We start from the raw sequence: 17,796 nt of genomic DNA, 5'->3' as shown, positions 1-17,796 counted from the left end.
AAACAAAAATCTCGAGCAAGTCTCGAATCCATCTTCCAAACGCGATCTTCAGCATCCCAGACGAGCGCCTGTCGCGATCATTCAAATCTCATCGACGTGGAATTCGCGCTGACGACAGATCGATCGGGATCGGAATCAATCGCGGCGGTGTCGCGGCATGACGAATGCAGTAACCCGCAGCGATATGAGGGGGAGAGAAAAGGGGAGAGAGAGAGAGAGAGAGAGAAATGGCGAAGGAAAGAGAGAAGAGAAAATGCATACGCGTCGCAAATATGGCGGTAATCCTGTCAGCTGATAGCATCCGCCGCTAGGATGACGGTCCGCATTTTGGTTAATCGGGTTAGATCGCAATAGGTATCTCCCCTTCTCCCCACGTCGCCGAGACGCGGTCAGCTGCGCGTGTTGGCCTGCCTACGTTTCACGTTATACGTTACGCGTGTGACAATACGTGTGATCCGGATGACGCATCGACGACGATGCTAATGCATTCCCCGTACGCTGGCACGTATACGTATAGCCGGGAGCAACCGAGAACGTGCACGCGTCGCTGACAAGGAAGGAAGCCAGTACTCGGGAATGTCGCAAGGTAGATAAGGATAAGTCGTCCGTCGGCTCGACTAGAGATATCCGACCTGACCCGAGTTAGCAGTAGGATAACCGGAGAAAGAGAGCGAGGTCCGTTTTGAGATCCTCGCGGGGCGGGATCGTCGTCGCGCGAGCGAGCAATCTGTGATGAGCGACTCCGAACAACGGCAACTGCACGTGCCTTACCGAGAGTATCATAGTCAGAACAATACCAGCCCCGCCACCGTCGCCGCCACCACTGCTGCCGCTGCCGCTCTGGTGGAGACCGATGCGCTGGTGGATCTGTCCATCGCGCCTGTCAGCAGCAGCAGCAGCAGCAGCCACCACCACCACCACCACCACCAGCGTCTGTCGTCGCAGAACGATCAGCCGCCGTCGCCAGCTGATCTGCTGCCGGACGTCGAGTTCATTCCCGGTTTGAGCAACGACCAAACTCTAGCCATAGATTCCTCCGGGATCGACCGGGAGAGCCAGCCTCTCCTCGGTCGCTTGGAGCTCGACGTTACGTTCAACAGATTTCCAGGTTCGTCTGGCTACAATGATCCATAGCTGATTGATGATTCACCATACTGTGATATCTTCTAAGTGTTTTTTCCAAGAATTATATATATTTATTGTCATATATGAAATTACGTTTGACATATATACTTGTAGATGATCCGCAGTTCTCGGAATTGGTATGGCAGGCTGAGTGCGCGATAGACAATGGGGTTTACCCAGAGAGGATATATCAGGGTTCCAGTGGAAGTTACTTTGTTAAAAATCCAGCGGGGGTAAGATGTAGCTTCTAATCTGCTCAAAAGTAAGAAATTTAGGCGCTATTGTCACTGCCAATATAGCCTAATGTAGTGATGTGCAGGCGACGATGATCTCGTACTGTCTTGTCAGAAAATTATAGGTGTGTTCAAGCCAAAAGACGAGGAGCCATATGGCAGGTTGAATCCAAAATGGACAAAATGGATGCACAAGCTCTGCTGCCCGTGTTGCTTCGGCAGGAGTTGCTTGATCCCGAATCAAGGATATCTAAGCGAGGCGGGCGCTAGTTTGGTCGATCGCAAATTGGGCCTCGGTATCGTGCCGAATACTAGAGTGGTTAAACTCGTCAGCGAAGTATTCAATTATCCTCGCCTGGATCGTCAGAAGGCGCGCATGAAGCAGGCCATCATGGACCAGTTCCCTACAGTAGGATCGCATTTCAATCGCATCGGCCTACCACCGAAAGTCGGTTCTTTCCAAGTCTTTGTGGATGGTTACAAGGACGCCGACTATTGGTTGAGGCGATGGGAGAACGAGTCCATGCCAGCGCGGCTAAGTCGGGAATTCCAACTTCAATTCGAGCGTTTAGTCATTCTGGATTATATCATCAGAAACACAGACAGGGGTAAATGATAAAATCACTTCTATTCGTAATAGCAATAATTATATAATTTCCTTTTTTTATGACTAATATTCTGTTTGTAGGTAACGATAATTGGTTGATCAAATACGATACTAGCGTTAGTAAGAACGGATCTGAACAGGGTGAGGTGAAAATCGCGGCGATTGACAATGGCCTGGCTTTCCCCTTTAAACATCCAGATTCTTGGAGGGCATACCCTTATCACTGGGCATGGCTAACTCAGGCGAAACAACCATTTAGCGAAATTACGAGAGAGTTAGTTTTACCACAACTGTCAGATCAGAATTTTGTACAGGATCTCTGTGACGACCTGTATCAATTGTTCAAAGTATGTTCCATGTGATAGTAAAAAAGAATGAGCGCATATTCCTGTTTACATATCATCCTGGTTACATATGTTCCGCTCAACATAATTTATCTACTTCCGCAGCAAGATAAAGGCTTTGATCGGCATCACTTTGATAGGCAAATGAGCGTAATGCGCGGTCAGATTTTGAATCTACAACAGGCTCTGAAGGACGCCAAAAGTCCCGTTCAACTGGTACAAATGCCGGCTGTTATCGTAGAAAAGTATATATATTTTTATTCATTTATACTAGTTAAGTTTAAATACTGATACTGAATCTCACAGAGAGATATATTATTTTGTTTTTTAGGGCCAAAGGAAACGGCGCTCCCAGATTATTTTCATTCTCTGACACGTTTACTCAGCGCTTCCAGAACAAGAGTCCGTTCTTCTCTTGGTGTTGAAAACAAGAATTCACGATTTGAATCGAGTGCTCGTGAATAAGTGTCAGTGGTATCAGTGATATCAGTGTCAGTCATATTGTTCTGTCCACCGTGGAAAATATTATTACTTATTTTTCTAAGTTTATCCTATACCTCTACCTCTCTTTTTTAAGTTTTATTTCGGTGGCTGCAATCAAGGAGGACGCAATTAGATTCTTTTTAGACTGTCGTGTATTTATAATTTTTCTTTTTCTTCTCTCTCTTTCTCAGTTAAATTGGGATATAAGATATTCGTACGACTATATTGTATACAGTAAATATATATATATATAACGTTAAAATACATTTTCTTTTAATGCGCTTAAACGTGCGGATGAAGTGTAAAAAGACAAGCGTATGAAATTTAGATATATAATCCATAAACGAAAAAAAGCACAGGCACAGGCGCAAGTTGTACGAAATGTCTCTCGTGTCTTCCACACGTGCACGTACATATATATATATATATATATATATATATATACACACACATTGTAGCTTGTGCCAATTGGTAACCATGAAAAGAGTACATAGATCAATACCTAAAGAACGCCTAATGTCATACTACATTCTTGAAAGATATAAATATCCTATATTCGAACACACGATATTCTCTTTCTTCTGTTCTCACTCGAGAAGGTGACATTAGCTGCTCTAGTTCCGCGAGGTGTTGATCGCTTAATACTTAAAGCGCTGTATAAAATTTTTGGAAATTAAACAAATTAACTGTGATCCTTGTGGTACGCATGTCACATCACGTCGCATATGTACATACCGATAACAGGAATTCCATGTAGTTATACATTAAGTACAAATGAAATTGCTACTGGAACACATAAATGAAATAGAGTTTCTAGCGCAATTTTTATGAAATTGTATTTTTGCCTATTTTCTCTTTTATAACATATATCATAGCGTGAAAAAAATAGAATCGTGTGAAAGCTTTTGCGAGTTTGAAACTGATATCACGATGACGTATGTCACAAGGATAGTACGAAGTTAGTTCTGAACCATGTCAAGCGTAATCAGATTTTTAAAATGTTATGAAACTCTAATTCCAAGACATTTTGAATGTTTTGATATTTATTACATCTTTTACGCGGAGTAATATTAATTGTACAAAATTGTGCATTGTACATATATATGATACGATAAGAAAAAAGATTTGAAGCTGCAATATGGAGGTTGTTGAGACTTGTTCAAAAAGGAAGGCCTTGCCATCTGCCAAAACGATAACATGTCCATGCAAGACAAAAGTAATTTTTTTCTTTGATATCTTCCAAATTTCACCGATCAATTCTAATATTTTTGACATAGTGCTAAAAAATCTACACTATTATGACTCCGTACACAACGTTGAACATTTCTTCATAATAATTTAATTAATAGATTACAGATTATTAATATAAAGATAATTTATTGTTAATGTTGGGTTGTAATTATAATTGTATATTATATTAGAATATATAATATACAATATTAGTTATTATTAGCAAAGTAATTTGAATATTTATGTTATTAATCGTAGTACAAAAGATACGTGCAGCCTCCACGTGCAAAATCCTTCGCACCGGAGCAATTATACAAAGTACCATCGCAACAATTCGAAGACAGAACGACGTATCACTTATCTTATTTAGATATGGATCGCGCAGCGGCACGTTGTGCACGATTGCAACCAATTCGGCCCGTCCACAGTCTTCAAAAAAGTACTGGCAAATTTTTTGACGAAACGATAAACAAATTATGCTATAAACCCATATGGCAAATCGTTAAAGCAAAGCCTATCATACCGAAACGTAGGTAAGACAAAATATCTATGTCTCATCATTATGTATGTCAATATTTATGTTGGCAAAATATTATCTAATATAAATAGAAAACTTCTGTATTCAGTGAAAAATATATTAAAATTGTGCAGTATCTTTTGTACATCTAAGAACTAAAAACGGTTTCGTTTAATTACATATCAAAATCCTTTAATTATAAGATGAACAAGTTATGATTTAGAAATATAAAAATCTCATATCAAAAATAAAAGGTTCGCCTATACATTTCTTTCTTTTTTGTTTTTTGGTGATCTTTAGCAGAGAGCTAAGCTCAAGAATTCGAGCTAACTTGAAAAAAGATACTTTCTATTTCTTTTATTAAAAATTAACAAAAAAAATGATATGTTAATTTGGCAAATTAACATCATTTCTTCTTAATAGACACACTTATAAAGTTTGAGATGTTTAGAATGAATAAGTTAATATAATTATTTTGTTAGACCGGTGACGGACATAGGTACGATGGAAACTGTAACGACGGTTCGTCACGATTACGTGGCAAAACACGTGGAAAGACCAGAGATGATTATACCCTGCGGAAATATTCGCACAAGTCCGGCTCCGCTGGATGATAGAACGATGGCAAGACTGTCTTACATGTCTCCAGGACCTATCAAACCTGTAATCAGTTTCAAACCGACATTAAAATACCAACCACCGAGTCAGCCGCTTCCCAAAGAGACTACACAAAAACTAAGCTATCAGCCCTTTCCCATTGATAAAAAAGAGTTTCTTCCTTGGGCGGTGAAACCCGTGTACAAGTAAGTATAAAACGTGATTTTGAGCTGCATTCTGCTGCAGGATGATTTTTCTAAAGAAAAAAAAATATATTCTAATTAAAACAATTTTTTTTTTTTTGGAAATATGAATAAAATTTCGCTCTCCTTCTACTGATGTATTATTTATAGAAATGTTCCCTCCAATGCTCCAGTGCGTTTTTTTGTAGCATAAGAAATGACATTAATTTAAATATTTGAAGGCCACCGGACATCGCGATGTGCGACAAAACCACGTATTCCCAGAGTTATATGGAAAATGATGTGGCTCCCGTGAAACCCTTCCTTCCTGTCGCGACATACGTATTTCCTTACGGTGCAGAATTTGCAGATAAAACAATCTACAAGGAGAGTTATTTACCAGGTGATGCGGAACGCATTGTGCCGTTTGTTCCTTGCGGTAATATCTCTATCCCCGATGTAAGAATGGCCACCGATACGACTAATAAGGTGCGACTTCCCGCTTATCCCCGAGTCGCATGATAAAAAACCCGCGGATAGTTTTTATCCCTTGATTTTCGTAATTTTTATCGTATGAGTCATCTTGTAGCTAAGTTATCAACGAGTCTGTACCGAGAAGAGGAAACCGTTTGTACCACCGCCCGCCAAGACTCTGTTAGCAACCGCCAAAATGCAATTGGAAACGACGACCCGTTGCGAATATGTAGGAAAAACGACGTTACGTCCGGATCTTATCATTCCTTCTGATAATATCCGCATGGTCGACGCACCGTTGGAAGGAGATACGATTACCGGGTTGTCTTACGTAAAACCCGATATGATAAAACCTGTTCGCAGCTATAAGCCTGTTATGCAATATTACAGGTGAGAAGGAGGAATGAGAAACATATATATATGTGAAGTCAAACAGTCCAAAGGACATCTATGACGCAGCTAAAAGATACTTCAAGAAACACGTTTTCTCAGGAGAAAACTGTTTCCTCCGCGAAGGACGTCTTTAAATGATTTACCTGATTTTGCAATCGATTTCTTTATTGTTTTGACTCTGGTCAATTTAATTTAGCTACGTCTGATTTAGTTTATTTGCGTAAATTAGCATTAGCTCTTATCGTTATGCTCATTTTAAATCTTTTCGTGATGTGTATTCGATTGCCTCAAGTTGTAAAATCGATTTTACGATGCAATCTGTCCAGGCCAGAAATTAAGATTGATTCCGAGACGATAAATAAATTATCGTACCAAACGTGGACACCGAAACCTAAAGAGGAACTCCCTTGGGTTCAAAAAGGCAAATATCAAGTCCCGGAACATCCGATGGTCACTGATACAATTTATCACATGAGTTATCCTGCGCCAGGTCATTTTGTTGAAGACGATTCATGCGCAGAGTGTCCTTGTCCGACTCAGCAGGATAAGGTTTCATCTGTTCCGGCAGAAGCATCTTAAATGCTTCTAGATTGAATAGTTTCTGCATTCTGAAGATAAATTACAATCTTAGAAATATTATTTTAAACTTGCAATGACCAACATTCTATAATTTTGGAACAAAAATTTTATTACGAGTAAAATTACTTTAGACTAAAAAATGAAAAATCGTTTCCTTTAAACTTTTCAATATTTATTTTCCGAGGATAATTTATATTGCAATCATATAATGTTGATAAATTAACAGATAGATAAAGTCAAGAATTTACATCTCCTCGAGATTTCGAATACGGAAAATCCGTCGGACGAATGTGAACTCTATTCTAAATATAGCGACAGCAATAAACAGCCGAGTTACTGCACGGCTCTCTATAGCAGTCGCGAAAGACTTGAGTTTGATTTCCCTGCTTTGCTACTCTATTTAATGAAAAAAAAATATTTTTAATGTATATGGAAAAATATTCCATATTCATTAAAATAAAAAAGAAAGAAATGAATAACCACATTATATTGTTCTACAATGTACTTTATTCCGCACAAACATGCGTGTCGCATTACATTGTAAAACATACAGGGGAGGGATTAGGGCACTGTAACAATTATCTATAATAACCTAGTTATTATAGTTAGTTTAAATTAAAAAGTAAGGAGATTTTTTAAGCTCTCTGAGAAAAATCAGTCTCCTTACTTCTTTCCTTCTCTCTCTTATGTCTCTAAAAATATCTTAATTCTAAAAGTAATGTTAAAAATCAATTTATAAGATTTCAATCTAAACAACAAATGAGTCTTCGCAAGAACTTCTTAAATTATATTTTTTTAAAGATAACTTATCTCTCGATAAAATATAATATTACATAGTTTCAAGAAACTTAAGATATCACTGAAATAAAAAACTTCTTAAAAATTAATTAAAACATTTAATCTTAAATCGACGAGATTCTTTGCAGAACTTGTCGAAAAATTAAAAAATACAAAGTTTAAAAATGCGCAAGGCACTTACTTTAGGTTACATCACACAATGTACTTTTAATTCTACGTAACATATGCTGTTTTTTTCAACATTAATTTTTTCCTATAATTGAACAAAATGCGACAAAATTTAAAAATTTAATTAATTTCTTATTTTCCATGGCTGTTTTTTTTTCAAAATCCAAAATACATACAATGGCAATTTGACTAGGTGATCGTGAAGATGATTGTTCATATGGATACACTCTAAAAATTTCTTTTCCATAAATCTCTAATTTTTATATCGTCATCTAATAATCTTAAATTTGAATTAGGTCACAAGAGGATTTTATTTTTCTATAATCTAAAGATGTAAAAAACCAATTTATAACCATGATATGCGAATTATATTATAAAAAGAAAAGGTAAAGATAACATTTATAGTATTTTGTTAAAATGTTTCCTATAAAACGATCTAAATGTTTAACAAAAATAATTGTTGTATCAATCTCTATATGTAATACTACGTATGTAATATATATTAGATATCTGATATTATAGATATCTGTTTAAACTATAGATGTCAGTTTAATCTGCTATTCACAAGCGACATATAATTCTATTTGTAATTACATATGCTCTCTTAGCACTTCACATGTCATAGACGATAATATATAAATCTTTGTACTAAGTCTCTTTTACATTGTAAGAACTTAAGCTATATCGGTGAACGTTGCAAAAAAGAATGATACATACGACGAGCTTAAAAAGAAAATTCGATAAAATTAATGAAACTGTCAACAGGAGCGAATACAAAAAAAAAACAATTTTTGATTACTCACTAGAAGAATTGATAAATGTAAATTTGGAAACACCGAATCCAAAAATCGTTTGTTTTCAGAAAATCATAGTAATGAAAAAAAAAATTATGATTTTTACTGTAACAAAAAATCAATTCATTAAATAAATACCTTATATCTTTGTAAGTCGCATAACATGATTTACACAAGAACTCTCGAATGTATCGCTCATGTGCGACTTGAATAGGAGAGAACAAGATCAACAGAGATATATTACATATATATCATATTGGATAAAAGTGATAACAACTTTATCTTTCTACAATATTCTAAGATATAAGAAAGCCAATTCGTAACTACAAAACACTGGCTATGAACGGTTGTCTTATAAAAGAGGAGAGAGAGAAAAAAGAAATGTAATTGTATCATTCTAGGATACGTTAAAGTCCCTCCCCTGTCAACAATTCGCGATACATTTCGGCTATCTCTGGTGCGCTCTGGTATATGACTGATAAATAGAGATCGGAGAAAAATCGGGAATTAGACCCGCCTGTATCACGGATGTGTCGTCTCAAGAACGACGATGCATCTCGTCGGCATACCTTCTATTGCTTGGTAGACTGGTTGTATGACTGCATGAAGTCGAAGCTGAAGTTGTTCAAGTGATCCAAGTTGAGATTTTCGTCGATCGACGGCAACTCGTTGTTACCTATCATCTCCATGTAGTCCATGTCCGTTGGCTGTCCAACACCTGACTGGCCGAGACCCGGAGCGTAGCTACCACAAACCAAAACACAACTCCAATCACTGGCAATCCACGATAAATATCAAATTACCGCAGGTTTAAATCTGTCCCTCTATTGTCCGTTCTTTCCTTCCTCTTTCTATTTTTTTTTTTTTTTTTTTTTTAATTTGGGAACATATATCCGCTACTTTTCGAAGGTGACCGATTATAGCCGGGATAGCCGGTACAACACGGCGAAGGAAATATAAATGACAACCACAAGAACCCCGCCCAAAACGAAGCTTGGACATCGGTCACTTGTCTCCGAGAAAAGCAAAATAGGAATCATGAATGGGTCTCTTTTTTTTTTTTATTTATTTCTCAACTCGTGCACGGTGCATGAGTAACGAAACGGCAATATTGTTCCAATGAATTCGCGAGCAACAATGTTACTCAAATTGCCAGCTGCGAGTGATTGGAGCTGCATTTTGCAGAATAATATCAAACATTCTGTTGTGGTTGTACCGGCTTGCTCCAGGCCTTTGCCTCTTTTTTTCTTTTTTTCTTTACAAAACGTAGCTATCTTAGCAACATATCTGCGCACTTGTTCTAAATTCATAAACGTCTCTTTAACGCGCGAATGTTTATGTTACATACGCAATACTATAAGCTATAATATGCAAAAATTATATGATATAAAAGTTACATTAAAGCCATGGATAAGCCGTTGTATTAAGAAAGTGAATAGAAAAATACTTGGCAGTTGAAAAATTGATTTCATCCTAATTCCTATTTCTAATTGATATTTTCCAATGGCTCACAATTGAGATGTGATTATATGAAACAACGATAAAAATAAACTAAATTTAACAAAATAAAGTATTTGTTCACGTCCATAAATTTATTGATAAATTTTTAATTTTTTTGGTTATAAAAATTTGTAAAAATATAATGTGTACATATGTGTGTTCGTGTATGTGATTGTGTATATATATTTTTATATGTATATTTGTATCGAAAAACAAACAATACTAAAAATGAAGTAGAAAACAGAGATCGCATATTTAATACAAATTATACAACTTAACATAAAAGAAGTAAATATATATTAAAGACAATTAATAATTAATTCTATATAAAATTGAAATGCAATTGTGCATAAAGGCACTTTGTAGCATTATAACAATTTATTCTCTTATGCCGGTATTCGTAATCCATTCTTATACTTAAGATCATCTTAAGTAAGCTTATAGTGTAGCTTAAGTAAGCTAATATGACTATCTTATTGATCAAAATATAATCTTAAGATAATCTTAAATACACGAACTGAATATGAATACTGCCCTTAGAATCTCCAAAAAAGATTGCATTAATATAAGTCAATGCCCTTTAATACTAAATTCATAGATAGCTGATTACTCAGGCTTTATTCACGCTATAAATAATAATTCAGTTACCTTTGTTTCAGTTGTTTATTCTCAAAATGACATTACTGATCGTTTTTGTATTAATTAATTGATATGTTTTATTTGTGAAGTGTATATATGTACATATATACATATATATATCTTTACACATGTATTTTTAGATATATGTATAAAAAAAACTACGTATAAACATAAAATTAAGACTAAAACCTGTAATCAAAGAAACTGTATCAAAGATATATATATATACATTTGAATATAAATACATACATATATATATGTATACGTATTCGTACATATGCAATATACACATACATAAATATCACTCACTCACTCACTCACACACACACTCACACACACTCACACTCACGCTCACACACACACACACACACACACACACACACACACACACACACACACACACACACATGATTTATTTTTTAATTTTAAATTATAAAACGATCAATCGTTATACATACTCTCAAAATCTTAAGTTAAAGAAATAAATTTTTTGAAGAAATAAATTTGAAAAACATACTAGTAGCAAACTGCAGCTAAATTTAATATATAAATTTCCAAATACAAATTCCAATTAATAGGATATTTTAAGATCTAATAGGATATTTTAAGAAGATTTTAGATCATATGAATTCATAAAAAACAGTACAATGATTAGCATAAAGAATATTTGTTTCATTGTAGAACGGAGTTATATCAAAAATTTTAAAATCACTATCTACTTGTTTGTGTATATGTGTGCGTGTTTTCTCGAATAATAGTTGAGTGAATGATTGAAATGCATTGGGACGTTATCATACTTATAATATGAATAAAGCCTTAGTATTGGACGAAAATACTGGGATACACACGATTAATATATATGGAAAAAGATATAATAGAAAAGTAATCAAAAAATATTAAAAAAAAGAAAAAGAAAATCATATTAACATTATATGATGATTTAACACGATCCTTACTTTATGACATTATTAGTCATACATGTACACTTATATTTCGAATGTCTCAATAGAGATAATGATTATTTGTCATGCATTCACGTCACAGTTGCTTATTTTAAACTGCAATATAGCCCAATATCGTCCAATGCACAGTATCAGTCATTACAAAATTCGTTGAATAATACGTGCCTTATCGTACATTAAGTGAATACTTTTTATTTTTTTTTCTTTTTTCTCGCTCATCTATATTAATTGTAATATTACACGTACTTTATTTTGTAAAAACGTTTACAAAAAGTACAATCGCGTAGTTACGTTACATTTTTTCTACAAAATTCCTTGTGTCAAAAGACGTTTGTAAAAAAAAATACTGACCGTAATTATAAAAATAAAAAATTCAGAAGATACGTAAAATGTGAGTTAAGTGCAGGGAATGTGTAATACTTGTTTTCATTCGCATTAAACTCACATAAATTATTGTCTTCGATTTTTATATTTTTTTTTAAACGGTAGAATATGAAATGGTACTTTGGTATTTTATTTAGATATGATTTCTTTTTCGTTCTCTATTATTTCTTTCTAAAATATAAAATAATGAGAAATAAAGTCTTCCGTTTCATCAAGGAGAATAGATTCTCTATTCCCATTTGTTAATATTCCCATTTGTTATGATTACAGCAGAAAAATTTTCATCTTCAATTATTATCCATAAAATACGAGTGACATGATTGACATCGACATCGACAGAATATTCTATAAATTGTACCACAACCGATGAGTAGATGATATTTAAATTAAATAATATAAAAAGAGAAACAGAAAGATAAATATGAAACAATTTTGTTCTAAAGATATATTGAAACCATTGTGTTTATCTGCAAATTTCAAAGAAAAACTCTCTTCGAAAGTTGCGCTATCGATCGAAAAAAAAATGTATTGCATATCTTTTACTTAATTTTGAATATCGTGTATCTGAGATTCGTTTTTGTTTAAAATTACAAAGTACCAAATATAGAGACATATCGATATTCAGATATTTCGTGATTAATTTAATAGAAATATAAAAATCTCTCATCCGATTACATCCAAGAGACTGACCTTGATGCTACAGACGGTGTGTCCCGAGTAGACGGATCTGGTGGACTATGTGGTGGAAATACGGTCTGTGGTGTGGCGGGGTAACTTCCACCCGGGCCGCTCTGTCCGCTGTTACTTATACCTGTTACGGACGAATGTGATGGTGTTTGACCACCAATGTTAGGCAGAGCCCAACCTGGCACGTGTGTTACTAAATATGGCTTGACGTACCCATTCGATGTTTGATTTTGATTATCTATAGAAATTAATTTTTGCAATTGATCAATTGCAATTGATCGCCACAAAATAGCAAAATCGACATCCATTACAAAGTACGCTCACCAGTAAATGGGGTATAATATTTGCCGAAAGCAGTATCTTTACTAATATCTGGATAAAGATATTGCAAATGTTGCATATCGGCAAGACGATCAGCCAAGCTTCGAATAGCAAAATCTTTGCTAGTAAATGGTTGCAGCATGAAGACGTGTTCTGCTGTCGCTTGATCTAGAAGCATAAAGATATCAGTTAATAATAGAATATCCCATCATGTAAAACTTATCCAAATGTAATATCGTAATACAATGTAATAACGAACGCATATTTTGTTAAAAATTAATTTTACCTCCAACCCAGGCGATAGTAATACCGCCGAGTTCTGAGTCGGAATAACGCATCAAAAAAGTGCCAACCGCACAATTCGCCAACATTTCTTCCGCTTGTTTCTTGCGAATAAATCCAAGGATGTGACGATCGATCCATGGACCCCTAAGATGTTCCCTAGTCAACTTCATAACAGCATAAAACCATTCCCAAAAGGTGAAGTTTCTTTCAGGTAACGGTTCTTTGCAAAACTGCGCCCAGCTTAGCGGCAGGTTCGAGTAATCTTGACCGACTGTATTGCCATTGCTTCGGAATGCTTTCTCCGCAAGAAATCGAAGATTGTCTTCGGTCAAAGGATGACCGGTCGCGGAGCGAAATTTCATATTTAACGCTTCCGCTACTTGGCACCATGGCACTTTCTCCGGCACTTGAAACGGTTGCCTACCGGGTTCTGCAAACGCGTTATCCCAAGTAACTGTGGCCCATGCATGTGGCTCTTGATTACCATGTACTATCACGACAACAGGCAAGCTCAGAGTCCAAACTTGGAACACTAACTCGCCTCCACCAACACAGAATTGCGATTGGAACAGCAACGAAAATTTCTCGTCCATCACAGATTCTGTACCCTTCTTCTCCGTACGCTTAATCTTCTTCAACTGCATATTGCGGAAACTTACCGAAAGTTGCCTTGTAGCCTATAATATTTTTAAATCGATTAAGAATGACATTTCTCAAAATATTTATTACCACATTTAATGTAAAATAAATATCAAAATCTTGCACACCTGATGATATTCCATTGTGCCTGTGTTATTTAAAATTTCGCCACTGACCTCGCCGCACTTGGCCATTTTCTCGCTCTTTAACAAAGCGTTTGCTTGTGTCTCGCTAATTATGCTTACTTTTACTTGCGGCGGTGTCATATGAACGTTCAATTTGCCCCCGACAAGAAGACGAACTGTACTTGTAAAACGAGTGTTAGTCTTCATGACTTGCGGCGGTTGTTTCTCAATAATGAAGGTGCTCGTAACAAGTGAACTGAGAAATTGTGTAATCTGAGTGTTCAAGCTCGGAAGAGTATCTCGGATGCCTGGTGGTTCGCATTGGAATTTTTGCTTTAAACGTTCAGCTTCCTTAATTTGTTGCCGAGTTTGCCAGATCAACTCGGCAAGACTCTCGCACCATTCCTGAATGGAGTCCAAATTGTTGGATGCAAAATTTGCGCCATTGCCAGCTAACTGTTGATCTCTCTTCCATCTAAATAACATATTAAGATCATTAACATGATTCAATAAGAGGAAAAGAGCTTTACATTTTACTGTCTTTAAATACATATCGACGTGTTACCTTATAAGTTCGTCATCAAGAATTCTTGATTGCAAAGTATTCAATTTCTTAATAATATCCTCCAGTTTCTCCATGAGCATTAAACGTAAGCGAACTACACCGTTTACTTTTTGACTCAGTAACAGATCCTGCTGTTCCTTTTGCCTATGATAAATACTTATGCTTTTCACAAATTAATAGATTGTAATATACATCATAAAAAAAAAATTTTTTTTTAAAGTATGTCTTAAATATATTATCATAATATTATATATTGTCATAACAAAAAATCATTTTACCTTCTAATTTTTTTTTCTAACTCCATATTTTGTTGATTCTGTACTTGCATACTGACATGTTGTAAGTGAGCATTTAGTTTTGTACACTCGTGATAACTAAGAGCAAAAGCCTCTTGTTCCTGTTCAATCTTTCGCAAGTCCTCCCCGGTCTCATATGTTTTTCGCCGCAATATATCAACCTGATGAGCTATTTCCGTAACAGTATCACCTATCATCAAACTGACCCTGTCACCAGTTATTAAACCTCCTAAATGTTCAGCTTCTGCCACCAATTTCATTTCGGTGCCCAAACAATGTCTGATTATTTTATATAGTATCATTGGATTTTCACTGTATCTTTGCTAGAAGAGCAATAGATATGAGAAAAATATTTTCATAATTTCATTAATTTCATTAAATTACAAATACATAAAACGATATGGCGTTACACAACTTACTCGAAACATATTAGCAGCCTCTACCAATTTCATTTTTGTTACAAACATATCTTCCGTGTTTAGACTGTTTGCTTTCAATTCCAACTCGTGTATCAGGGATGCAACAAAATTGTTTACATAGTGCTCAAACTGCGGATTATCCGTGTCTATGTTGTTCCTAAAATATTAACGATAGATAGCATAATTTCAATTTATTAAATTCAATATATTTTAAAAAGAATTTTTAAGAAAAAAATGTATATATAATAATAAAGAATATGAATATTTTTGAAACAAATAATTAATATGATAGATTTAATATTCACAATTGTGTTTTTTGGTAAATATGAATTTTTCATTTACGCGCATACATATAAACAAGAAATTCTTATTCGTCAAAATTCTTGTGAGAAAAGATTCTCTCTAAAGTTTATATGTTATGCTTACCACATCTTCTCTTCCAGCCATGATGACAAGAAATGTCTCACTTCAATTGGGAAGTGTTCTCCATATATATCGCGCACTTTTTGCAACGAATCTTGCGACAGCTGCTGTGCTTTCAACCACAGCGCCATTTTGTCCGATAATCGTAATCTTTCTGGTATAAAAAAAAATTCATTACATTATTCATTACATTATATGAATTAATAATCCATCTCGATAAAAATCGCTGAAAATTTTAATCGATCTAACTTGAATTGATTTGATTAAACCAATTGGCAAAATAGCTCACAGTAAATTGTCTATCTGTGCGATTTATCCTCTCTAATCTAATCTCATGTGTCAGACAATAAAAATATGTCTGATAATAAAATTACTTAACGAGTTAATCGTCATAATATTAATGTTAACGCAAATAAAATTATCGATTTTTCTTTGTATAGAAATGCAAATGTCAAACAAGAGATGATGAAACAGCCAAAGAGCTACCTAGAGTAGGCAATTTCGCTGTTTAATCGGAGTTTTAATCGAAATCAGTCTGAAAAAAATTTCGAAAACGCCGGACCGCACTTTGTCACCGTGTCTTTGCGAATTATGACTACTAATTAAAAAAAAAATAATAAAAATAAGATAAATAATAAAAATAGATCCTCCACAAAAATTTTTCCCGCGTTGCCGCCATGTGGAAGATCTCAGAGTCTCGATGTGTTCAAATAAACTGTGATACGTAAACATTATGTAATCCGGCATTACTCAGATCAGTCGATGACTGCGACTCGTTGTCGAAGTTTGGTCAAACGTTCCGGAAACCATCCTGCACTGTAACGTGAATGATCGCGCGGTTTTCGCTTTGAAGCTTCGGAGGTAATTCGACCTTTATCTCGAGAAGTGCCTCGAGAGTCGCTTCCGCCCTTCGAACCGTGAGCTCAGCATCGCAATAATTGCGTCCATAATTTATATGAAAAAAAAAAGTAGCGATCTCGAGCCGATTTGTTTTTATCGTCGACGATAATTTATCGCGGCCGAGTGGATCCGCCGTCGAGGAAAAGACACGTCGCCGCGTCGCGTCGCGTCGCGTCACGTCGCGCCGCGCCGCAACTTCGGAGGAACGAATGTCGCGCGCGATTTTCGCGTGCGACAGCGCGAGTTCGTCGAGATGCCAAAAAGTACGGCGATGATGCTTCTCGAAGTTCCACTCTGTTAAAAAAGAAGAAGATTCCCTTGCCGAAAGAGAAAATAAGAGGAAGAGAAAGAAAGAAAAAAGTGAATCGCGCGAACGAAACGCGTAAATAGATAAGAACATGAGGGGAAAAAAGAAGAGATGGAGAACGGGAGGAAGGAGAGAAGAGAGGGAGACAGGGAAAGAGCAGAGGGGGGGAGGGGGATGGAGCGGAGCAAACAGCGGGCAAAGAGCGAATGAAGACCACTTCGGAATTCATTGAAACTCACCTGCTATGCCTCGTTTCTTTACTCGTTCTACTTGTCAACCGAAAGACTTTTTCGGCGAAGACGTTATACGACGCAATTACATAGGCGTAATTGCCGTCGCGGTCGCCGCCGTCGTCGCCGTCGCGGTCGCCGTCGCCGTCGCCGCCGCTACCGCACAGCTCCGCTCGCAGCTCTCCTCCTCGCGCGTTTGTGTTATGTCTCACGCCGGTGACCTTGAACGTATCGCTGACGCGCGACACGATAACTATAATCCGCACTGACCGCGCAATAATCGCGGAAAGAAGTAATTATTGCGCGCGATCGGAACTCACACCCACGCTGCCATCAATAACGCTCGTTCTCTGCCTGGGGCTGTCCCTTCTCCCGAAAGTTACACCCCGAAGAAATTCTCCTACCGCCGCGCTTCCGCTCCAATCCGCTCCCTCGGCCGTCCTCTCGACCGCGTACATCACAGGTCGTCGGGCACCGTCGGTCGACGCGGCTGACGACGGAATAAACCGACGGGTGGAAATTCTTGGAATTTCCTACCGTAAACGCGGCGCCGGCGGTGGGGGTGGGGAGCGATCGTGGGAGTGGGACGG

General features: G+C 36.5%; 3 protein-coding genes across 6 annotated transcripts; 2 read left to right on the top strand and 1 right to left on the bottom strand.

The window, feature by feature from the left end:
- The first annotated feature begins 732 nt into the window (after window positions 1–732).
- LOC105433523 (phosphatidylinositol 4-kinase II alpha) lies at window positions 733–3,054 on the top strand. The gene is made up of 6 exons (XM_011648885.3): window positions 733–1,108; window positions 1,240–1,358; window positions 1,474–1,966; window positions 2,047–2,312; window positions 2,415–2,554; window positions 2,641–3,054. Exons 1-6 carry the CDS (start codon window positions 733–735, stop codon window positions 2,732–2,734), a joined length of 1,488 nt encoding a protein of 495 aa, XP_011647187.2. The 3' UTR covers window positions 2,735–3,054.
- A 702-nt stretch (window positions 3,055–3,756) lies between these two features.
- LOC105433524 (uncharacterized) lies at window positions 3,757–6,911 on the top strand. The gene is made up of 6 exons (XM_011648886.2): window positions 3,757–4,008; window positions 4,281–4,555; window positions 5,022–5,342; window positions 5,561–5,807; window positions 5,908–6,182; window positions 6,512–6,911. Exons 1-6 carry the CDS (start codon window positions 3,931–3,933, stop codon window positions 6,762–6,764), a joined length of 1,449 nt encoding a protein of 482 aa, XP_011647188.2. The 5' UTR covers window positions 3,757–3,930; the 3' UTR covers window positions 6,765–6,911.
- Window positions 6,912–7,248: 337 nt separating this feature from the next.
- Window positions 7,249–17,670, bottom strand: Stat92E (Signal transducer and transcription activator Stat92E). Of its 4 annotated transcripts, none has more exons than XM_011648881.3 (10): window positions 17,216–17,665; window positions 15,773–15,923; window positions 15,347–15,503; window positions 14,910–15,250; window positions 14,632–14,793; window positions 14,070–14,541; window positions 13,304–13,979; window positions 13,021–13,185; window positions 12,700–12,934; window positions 7,249–9,268 (listed from the first exon to the last, which is right to left on the bottom strand). In XM_011648881.3, the coding sequence occupies exons 2-10, from the start codon at window positions 15,898–15,900 to the stop codon at window positions 9,097–9,099; spliced, it is 2,508 nt and encodes an 835-aa protein (XP_011647183.1). In that variant the 5' UTR covers window positions 15,901–15,923; window positions 17,216–17,665; the 3' UTR covers window positions 7,249–9,096. The 4 variants fall into 4 exon arrangements, with proteins under 4 accessions (XP_011647183.1, XP_011647185.1, XP_011647184.1 ...); XM_011648883.3 differs by having other exon boundaries at window positions 14,632–14,775; window positions 17,216–17,663; XM_011648882.3 differs by lacking the exon at window positions 17,216–17,665 and adding an exon at window positions 16,520–16,664.
- Between the last annotated feature and the right edge of the window lie 126 nt (window positions 17,671–17,796).

This window comes from Pogonomyrmex barbatus, unplaced genomic scaffold (assembly GCF_055798465.1).
Source record: "Pogonomyrmex barbatus isolate J1 unplaced genomic scaffold, ASM5579846v1 scaffold3, whole genome shotgun sequence".
NCBI classification, from domain to species: Eukaryota; Metazoa; Arthropoda; class Insecta; order Hymenoptera; family Formicidae; genus Pogonomyrmex; species Pogonomyrmex barbatus.
The sequence above is the reverse complement of the archived record's forward strand: the minus strand, read 5'-3'. Positions and strand labels throughout refer to the sequence as shown.

Bases quoted from the DNA above. Each gene is read 5' to 3' on its own strand.
- LOC105433523 (XM_011648885.3), top strand. From the start codon at position 733: ATGAGCGACTCCGAACAACGGCAACTGCACGTGCCTTACCGAGAGTAT. The intron at 1,967-2,046 runs GTAAATGATAAA...TTCTGTTTGTAG, and splicing joins CATCAGAAACACAGACAGGG to GTAACGATAATTGGTTGATC. The intron at 2,555-2,640 runs GTATATATATTT...TTTGTTTTTTAG, and splicing joins CCGGCTGTTATCGTAGAAAA to GGCCAAAGGAAACGGCGCTC.
- LOC105433524 (XM_011648886.2), top strand. From the start codon at position 3,931: ATGGAGGTTGTTGAGACTTGTTCAAAAAGGAAGGCCTTGCCATCTGCC. The intron at 4,556-5,021 runs GTAAGACAAAAT...TTATTTTGTTAG, and splicing joins CCTATCATACCGAAACGTAG to ACCGGTGACGGACATAGGTA. The intron at 6,183-6,511 runs GTGAGAAGGAGG...CAATCTGTCCAG, and splicing joins CCTGTTATGCAATATTACAG to GCCAGAAATTAAGATTGATT.
- Stat92E (XM_011648881.3), bottom strand. From the start codon at position 15,900: ATGGCGCTGTGGTTGAAAGCACAGCAGCTGTCGCAAGATTCGTTGCAA. The intron at 15,504-15,772 runs GTAAGCATAACA...TTAATATTTTAG, and splicing joins TGGCTGGAAGAGAAGATGTG to GAACAACATAGACACGGATA. The intron at 14,542-14,631 runs GTAACACGTCGA...TATGTTATTTAG, and splicing joins CTTGATGACGAACTTATAAG to ATGGAAGAGAGATCAACAGT.